General features: G+C 46.5%; 1 protein-coding gene and 1 long non-coding RNA gene across 18 annotated transcripts in view; one reads left to right on the plus strand and one right to left on the minus strand.

Annotated features, from left to right (window-relative positions):
* EIF4G3 (eukaryotic translation initiation factor 4 gamma 3) overlaps positions 1-7,924 on the plus strand; it is a 149,718-nt gene extending 141,794 nt beyond the window's left edge. For all 17 annotated transcript variants that reach the window (XM_074558360.1, XM_074558362.1, XM_074558361.1 and 14 more), the window contains 5 exons: positions 1,758-1,856; positions 2,611-2,757; positions 3,816-3,897; positions 5,818-5,964; positions 6,863-7,924. In XM_074558360.1, the coding sequence (XP_074414461.1) occupies positions 1,758-1,856; positions 2,611-2,757; positions 3,816-3,897; positions 5,818-5,964; positions 6,863-7,044 (657 nt within the window). In that variant the 3' untranslated portion in view covers positions 7,045-7,924. The remainder of the gene's footprint in view (positions 1-1,757; positions 1,857-2,610; positions 2,758-3,815; positions 3,898-5,817; positions 5,965-6,862) is intronic.
* On the minus strand, positions 681-6,869 carry LOC141731766 (uncharacterized). The gene is made up of 3 exons (XR_012583722.1): positions 6,715-6,869; positions 6,065-6,220; positions 681-1,995 (listed from the first exon to the last, which is right to left on the minus strand). It is a non-coding gene; the product is annotated as an uncharacterized LOC141731766 (long non-coding RNA).
* Positions 7,925-8,399: the final 475 nt, after the last annotated feature.

Consider the following 8,399-nt stretch of genomic DNA (forward strand, 5'->3'; position numbering starts at 1 on the left):
GCCTGGTGCTGTGTCCTCCTGAGGGAGGAGTGGATGCAGCGCTCGTGTTCATGCATGAAACCTTCACCATTCCCACCTGAGGACATGTAGGGATGGGCCAGCCAGTCCAGCTAACTTAGGAACTCTGCCTCGCACCCCCAGTTTCCAAGCAAGCCTTAGGAGGTTCCAAAAAGTTGAGTTAACTTTTTGTTTTCTCATCACTTTTCCCTTTTGCAGGTACCTTTGCACCTGGCTTCTTCCCAGAAGCTAAGAGTGCTGAAATACTGCAAGAGGGACATGCTCAAGGGATTTCTGGGCTGAGCAGAAGCAGCAAGTGCCGGGAATCTTGCAAGAGAACTGTTCTTGCAGACCGGAGAGGTTCTCAGGGTTCGGATAAGCTGCGATGGCCTCAGACTGCTGTGTGCTTATCCAAACTCAAGCTGCGACTCTCGAGTTCACCCAGCACTGGGGTAGTGACACCTCCTCACCCCGGGACTCCCAGAGCTCTCTTTCACACCTCACAGCTCCAGTTTGGTGGTTTCCCTATAATTCATCTCCATTTTTTTTGTCTTTTTTTTTTTTTTTTGGTTTTTTTTTTGTGATTCAGCTGAATCCTGCACTTTGGATAGTGTCTATTTTCCAACCCTGTAAAATCCCTCACTTGCCTTTTTTTTTGTTGGTTTTTTTTTTTTTTTCCCAAGCATGCATTCAAGTAAGGTTGAATGTTCCAGGAGCATTTCAGTCCAACAGTGCAAAGAGTGACTTTTTATTTATTTATTTTAGTCTTGTACTTGTTTGGACAGTCAACTTCCATTTTTTTTTTAACTATTCTGTGAAAGAAAAGCTGCTGTGCTCTGGGTGTGGAAGCACAGCCTTGGGTCTCTGTTTCTGCCACAGCTTTCTGATCTGATCTTGTCCAGTCCAAGACTTGGACTCGGGTATTTCAGTGTAACATCAGCCATCTAACCCAGATCTTGGTGGATCAGAGCAGGAACTATGCACAGTTGGCTCTTAACAACCTGTATTGTAAACTGAAAGTTGTAATCTGCTTTGTAAACTGAAAATCAGGCAGCATTTCTCAGCTTGGCTTAGGCTACTCAGTGATTTCCTGTGAGCAGGTGCTGTAAGGTGAAACTTTGGCAAAGCATTTGGGTGAAAAGAGCTGGTTGTGCTCAGCATTTTTATTCTTGTCAGAACTGTGTGTGTCAGAACTGTGCTCTCTGAGGCAGGAGGCTCAAAGGTCAGTGTGACATTAGAGGCTGCAAAAGGCTGAACTGTCTGTGCTCAAGGGCACTGCTCTCAAGGTTTGCAGAAACTCGAGGAACTGAAGAGAGATTTGGGATTCTGTGCCTGAGTTTGAGGCTGAAAACAGCTGAGTAAATGAGGAGTTTTCTCAAAGGAGCAAATTGCCAGAGCCTTACTCAAGGCAAGGGAGTGTGTGATGGAGTGATTTAGGAGAAGGGTTTGAGTCAGGTGTGGAAGGTGCCCTGTCCCAGTGTCACTGCTCAGGGTGACCTCGGCGCTCGCCGCCACCCCCCCGTGTCACTCGTGCCTTGCCCACCTGACCAGATGTGCATTCCTGGGGACTGCACATGTGGTTCCTCTGCAGCACATGTGGTTCCTCCTGCACGGGCTCTCCAGATGTTCTCACTCGTTGCTGGGTGTTTGTTGGGTGGCTGAAGTTCCTTCATTCCTCCTGACACAGCTGCACCGTCCGGCCCCTGGGAGCTGCCAGCGCGTCCCTCAGCTCTTTAAAGGGACAAACTCTTGTGTTTCAGAGCCATAAGAAAGTGGGAGCCTTATGGAGGGAGTCTGGCCTCAGTTGGAAGGACTACTTGCCCGAAGGGGAGGATGTACATACCTTTCTCATGGAACAGGTGAGTTCAGATCAAACCCATTTGTTCATCCTCTTCCATCCCGTCCTTACGTGCAGTTGGAATTTGGGGTGAAGTGTGTCCAAGTTGGGGTAGATGATTTCAGCACCACGATGTGAAGCACAGGGAGGACAAGCTTGTCCTGGGAAAAAAACATTTAATAATGAGTTGTAGAGCAAGGACAGACAATCTGCAGAAGGGCCACAATTAATGGTAGCAGTTATTCACTCATCCCACCTTGGGTTGTGGTCCTGGAGGGAGCCAGGACTGATGGAGGCTCCTCCCCTCGTGCTGGTGCTGCTCCTCAGGGAGTCACTGCCTCCCTTTGGAGCTCTGACTGATCCCCTGCCCTGTTGTGGCACTTTGGAAGTGCTGCAGGAAATGAAATTATTACCAAGGACTGGGCCTTGCTGAGGGGACTGCAGCTCTTCTGTCACAGTTCTCAAGGAATTGGGGCATTGGCTGCAATTCCTGTGAGCCAGTGCCAGCTCTGCTTGTTGCATTCCAGCCTCTGTAGCTCCAGCCAGGCAATGCACACTGGATTTTGGGCTGGAGCTGCCTGAGGTGCCTCCTTGAGTTCCCATGTGTAAAATGCTTCCTAACCTTTGGAACAGGGCAAGTTGATATTGTAACGATAACTGAGCAGCTGAGAGATGCCAGGAAGCAGAATTAAATGTAATTTCCTGCTTCAATCTGGTGTAATTCAGCCTAGGAAAGCGCATTTCACTAATTGTCATCATCACATGTGGTGTTGCAGAAGTTGGAGTTCACGGAGTCTGACTGTTCCAGTTCCTCAGAAGCACTTTCAGAGAAAGAACTGTCTGCAGAAGAGCTGAACAAGCAGCTGGAAAAACTCATTGTGGAGGACAAGGCGAATGATGAACAAATCTTTGACTGGGTAGAGGTACAAAGAGATTTTCACCCTCCCTGCAGACTTTAAACTGCTTTTGTAAATATGTTCTGACCTGAACATCTCAGGATGTGGGACACTGCGAGGATTTGGTCTGTGCAATCAACACTTCCAAAGAATTAAAATTTAAAATATAATCAGTATTTAAGGGTCAGTTTCAGGAAGGAAGGCTTTTAGCCATATAAACTGTGTAACCTTTTAAATATTATAGATTTTCTGACACTGAATATCCTGCTTCTGCCACTCAGTATATTTTAGATGTGCACTGCTACGTCATTTCTTCATAAAATTCTTGCTATTTTTCCCAACATGACCTCTGCAAATTTCCTGCTGTAAAACATCCTGGGCAGTCACTGAGAGCACCTTTTCCCAGTGCACTGGAACAGAGAAAATAAAAATAAAGAAAAAAAAAAAGAGGAAAAGGCCTATCAAGCCATGGTCTTTGCTCTCAGTGTCTGGCTGCCTTTAACTCAGATATTTATTGTCTGTAATTATACCCAACCTCTGCATTTATATCTATGCTTGTACTAAGCCTTGGTCAGCTTCAGTTCAGTTATTTCTGTGGCAGAGCAATGTGTTAGAAATGTCATTTTTCCACTGCTGTTAGAGGAGTTGAGAGTGGAATGAAAGCAGCACTGAAAATCTGGGATCACCCACAGGCTCTCTGGAGCCTTGGACACTTTCCACAGCCATTCCCTGAATTTCTTTTACAAAACAAACAATCTCCACCCAAGGAGCACGCTGTAAACTTTGTTGGAAAAGCCCAAAACTCTTTAAGACTGTTGTGAGGGCGTTGCAGGAGCGTGGTGGGTTTGGTTCTGCACACAAAGAGCTCCTTGAGGGAGGTGCTCAGTGCACAGGGGTCCCAAGGGATGGGATCCTGCTGCTGCTGTCCCTGGGGAGCTGCAGGGACTGAGTGGGAGCTGAGGCTTGCAGGGCCCAGCTGGGTTTGTGCCACAGCAGCAGCTGAGCCTGGATTTGCTGCCAGGCTCAGCTCTGGAGTTTTGCAGTCCTGCAGGGTTTTTAACTGCTCCATTTCCTCTTGATTGCAGGCTAATCTAGATGAAAGCCAGATGAGTTCACCTACATTCCTTAGAGCTTTAATGACAGCAGTTTGTAAAGCAGCTATTATAGGTGAGTAACTTTAAGTGTAAACACCACACAAACCAAACCTGCAAAGAATTATTTGGTGTTTTTGAGGTTTATATCGCATTTCCCTGCCCAAGGCTGTGTTTTGTCACACACAAAGCTTTTTCCATCATTTGGGGTTGTGTCTGAGAGCAGGATGTCCCTTCCCCATGTGACAGCTGGGTGTGCTTTGCTGGGTAGGGTGTTCCTGAGGTGCCCCTGGTGTGAGCAGGGGTCTCACACAGCTCTGGGTGATGCCAGGTTGCTGTGGTGTGTTCTTAAGTTCGTTAGTTTGCTCCCCCCATTTTCTGTATTACTTCCTGCTGCTACCCTGCCAGTTAGGTTGCTATGGAAATGAAACTGCTCCTCCCTTGGTTTCTCTTATAAAGTGAAAGTTGTTTCCTCCTTGGGGTCAGTCAATCACTCTTTTTCTCCTCTCAGGTTTCGAGAATTTTCTTTTCTCTGGGAGGTATGGTTGGCTGTAGCCCCGGAGCCCCTCCTATGATTTATAACAGTTGGTTACTTTGGTATATCAGTTATGTTTCGTACCTCCAAATATGTATTTCTATTGGATAGCCGGGTTTCCCTGCCTTCTTCCCCCCTTTTCCCTTAAAACCCTCTCCTGCCCCTTGTTCGGGGCCATTTGCTGGGTGTTTCCCCTCCTTGTTGGTTCTTCTGTAATAAACCGACAGTTTACCCCCAGCAAGTGGGCGCCTCCTAATTCGTCTCTCACCGCGCTGCTCCGAGCTACCCCCCAGCTCAGCCCGAGGCCAAAGACACCGAGGGGGGCTGCTTTCTGATGCGCAGGGGCCCTGGCCTTCGCCCCTCACCAGATAGCCGGATTCCAGAGCCGTTCACGCCCCCGCGCACCAGGTTGTTCATTGATTTTCTTACTGAAGGTGGAAATGATGAGATCACCATTGAGGCAATGAACATTTCCACTCCTGTGTCAGCAGAGGTGTGTGGGGAGAAGCCAGGCCGGGGCTCAGGCTTGTGAGAGTTTTATATCCAAAGTTTCACTTTTGGAAGGATGGTTTCTGTGCATTTTCCAGCTGGAAGCACAGGGAAGGAAGGGCTCCCAAGCCAGACACAGGAGTCTAAAGCCCTCAGTGGCTGAGTAAAGCACTGCAGGCAGAAACATCTGCTCAGTTCACTTGGTTTTCTTTAACTTTACTGTTGGCATCTGGCACAGCAAAAGTGGTGCTTGTAAAGGCTCTGGTTCTGCTCTGAGCTGTGATTTAGGGGAGAGAACAGGCTGGGTTGCACCATGTGAGCAGGGGAGGGACAGAGCAGCTCCTTCCTCTCTCTGGGAGCAGAGCCTTGCTCGTGCCCCCTGGTGTTAACAGAGACACGACACAGGACTTCATTTCCAAGGCTGCTGTGTGAGGAAAATCATCCTCTGGTTCAAATTTTGAGCTTGTCTCTAACAGAGTTTTTTTTCTTTTGTTTTCAAAATATCAGTTAATTGGGTTGCATGATCTACTTGAAAGCTGCTGAATAATTCATTCTTGTGGCTGATGGACTTCTAATGCATATTTTTATATATTCACTATTTCCTTATTATGGAATTTCCTTATTATAAATTATGATTTCTGTTTCTGGTGTTTTTAGTAAAAAAGAGAATTTTCTGAAAACCTTTTTAATGCAGTTGCCTCTGGAGTCACCATTTGCACTGCAAAGTGAGGTTGTGCTGCTGCTGCTTGTGTTAGAGCTGGGGTCACTGCAGGCAGTGAATGTGGGGAGCTGTAAGGACCAAGACTTCCAGAAACAACCATTAATCAAATATACTTGCTGTTTTTTCTCATCCTCCTTTTCTCTCCACTCCAAACTGTGTTTGTGATTGCTGTTTGCATTAGTAAAGGCAGTCAGAGAGCTGTCCCTGTTGCCATGGGCCAAGCTGACCCTGCTTTCTCCTCCTCTCCCCAGCGGACTCTTCCAGCTTCCGAGTGGACACTGCTGTTATCAAACAGAGAGTGCCCATCCTGCTCAAGTACCTGGACTCAGACACAGAGAAGGAACTACAAGCACTTTATGCACTACAAGCATCAATAGTAAAACTTGATCAACCTCCTAGTAAGTGTTGCCTCTGTGCTGGGGATTTGAGCCTGGATAAGGGCAGGGGAGTTCTGTGGGAGGTGGGAAGAGGATGAGGATAAGGATGAATTTTCCTTACCTTTGTAGGTAGCTGATGAGAGAAGCTGGTGGGGGTGGGTTCAGTTTGTCCAGATCCCAGATTTTTAGAGCAGCTCAAGTTCCCAAATGCTTGGCCAGAGGCTGGCTCTTCTTCTGGTTGTTCCGTGAGCAGCCACACAGAAGGAAGGACAAAGCTCTGTTGATAAAAAGAGAGCAAAAAAAGAGCAGTAAAAAATAATCTGCAGAGTTTTTAGTACCTGGGCAGGTGAGAGCATTGGTGTTGTTACTGCATTGCCACTCCACAGATGTCTGTGGGCTTGGAGGGAATAAAATGAGTTGGTCAACTGATGAGTTTTGTCCCAGAGATGCTACAGAAAACCCTTGAGGGACAAAAGGCAAGGGAGTAGCCAAAGAAGCAGGGATTCCTAGGGAATCTGCAGCACAAAATCCAGGAGTGCCTCAAAACATCCAGCATGATCATCCCTAGTGCCCTTGATGACATTAGTTGGGCATTATGTCTCCTGGTGAGCCACAAAAATCCTGGGGTGGGAGGCAATCCAGCCATGTGGTGCAGAGGAGATCCTGCTTGCAGGCAGTCTCTAGATAACATATTGATAACAGATTCCCACAGCTGCTTTCCCAGCTCCCCCTCTCCTCTGACAGTGTCAAGGGGTCAGATTTCCCCCTCACCTGAGTGTGAGCAGCCAGAGCAATAACTGAGTGAGAGCTCTGTGCTTGCCTTGTCTCTGCCATCATCTCCTGTGCCAAGAGGTCGCGTTAATCCCTTTATGTGCAGCCAGGGCTGACAGATGTTGGTGCCTTTATCCCATTCCTGCAGATTTGTTGCGGATGTTTTTCGATTGCCTGTATGACGAGGAGGTCATTTCGGAGGATGCCTTCTACAAGTGGGAGAGCAGCAAGGACCCGGCGGAGCAGAACGGGAAAGGAGTAGCGCTCAAATCCGTCACGGCGTTCTTCACGTGGCTACGGGAGGCCGAAGAGGAGTCAGAGGATAATTAAAACTTAAAAAAAAAAAAAAAATACAGATTTAAAACAAACAAACAAAAAAAAAAAAGAAACAATTTAAGTATTTTTTTAAAAAGTTTCACGTCTTCGCCAATCACAGTGCAGCAAGGCCAATTCTCTCTCGCAGACCCCCCTTGCCCCACACACGCACGAGTGGGAGAGGTAAAACCCGATAAACACCGAGGTGATCATGGAGGCAAAAAGGTACTTGAAAACAAACCCACAAAAAGTAAACTTCAAACCTGAGGGCGGGAGCACTAAACCAAAATACATGTATTATTTATAGAAAATATTTTCTGTTTTAATCTTTTTCTTTTCTTTTTAAACAAGGACTCATACTTAGGAAAACACACAGCAAAACGAATCTGTTTAGCAAAAACAAGTTGAAAACTTTTAATTTATTATTTTAAGGACTGCAAATGCCAGTGTAATTTTTAAATTTGCAGTTTCTGTAAACAAATTGTATAATAGAACAAAAGCAAAGAAATAAATTTCCCTCCCCTTCATACGCACCTCAGTTTTGTTTCAAAGCATGATAAATCAACAAAACTTTGAAGGGGGTTGGGGTGAGCTAGATGAGGACAAGATCAATTTTCTTTTTTATTGTCATCAGATTTTTCTGCCTGCCTCTCAGCTTGCTTCAGAAATTTAAAAAGAAAATAGTAATCAAACCATACATAACCTTGGATCGGAAGAAAAATGCATTTGAGAAAACCGCTGCGGACCAGAGTGCTCCGAAAATAACTCATTGAAAACCGTGCTACCCCGGGGAAAAAAGTACTAGTGATACTTTGAGAACCTTTAGAGCAACTTTAAGGCTTGTAAATACATAGAACAAATATTTAAAAAAAAAAAAAAAAAAAAAAGAAAGAAATTGACTCAATACTATTTCTTTTCACTTTCAAAATATAAAGAACAAAATAAAGACAAACATTGCAAGTTTAAAAGAAATTAAAACGACTTCTCCTTTGACAGCTGCTGAATGTGTGCACCATCCTGAGCGGTGCTGGCTTCCTTGGCATGCCGTAGGTCCTCGGGCCCAAATTGTGTACATATAGTGTGTGTCTGTGTGTGACTACCAAAAATGAAGGGTGAGAGCAATTGTTTATAAAAAGGAAAATACAAAACAAGGGGATGCTGTTGTGCCGAGAAGGCCCCTGGGCAAGGAGCAGCCGGGGGCTGCCGGGCCGAGCGGGAGCGGTGGCTCCCGAGGCTGGGACATGGTGACCTCAGGGCGGACGTGCCCGAGCCCAGCTGGGTCTCTGTGCCTGGATCAGTGGGACTGTGACCCTGGCAGCTCTGGAGGCCGCAGCTGGGAGAGCCGAGATCCGACAGCCCACGCCAGGAGG

This window comes from Zonotrichia albicollis, chromosome 25 (genome assembly GCF_047830755.1).
Source record: "Zonotrichia albicollis isolate bZonAlb1 chromosome 25, bZonAlb1.hap1, whole genome shotgun sequence".
Lineage (NCBI taxonomy): Eukaryota > Metazoa > Chordata > Aves > Passeriformes > Passerellidae > Zonotrichia > Zonotrichia albicollis.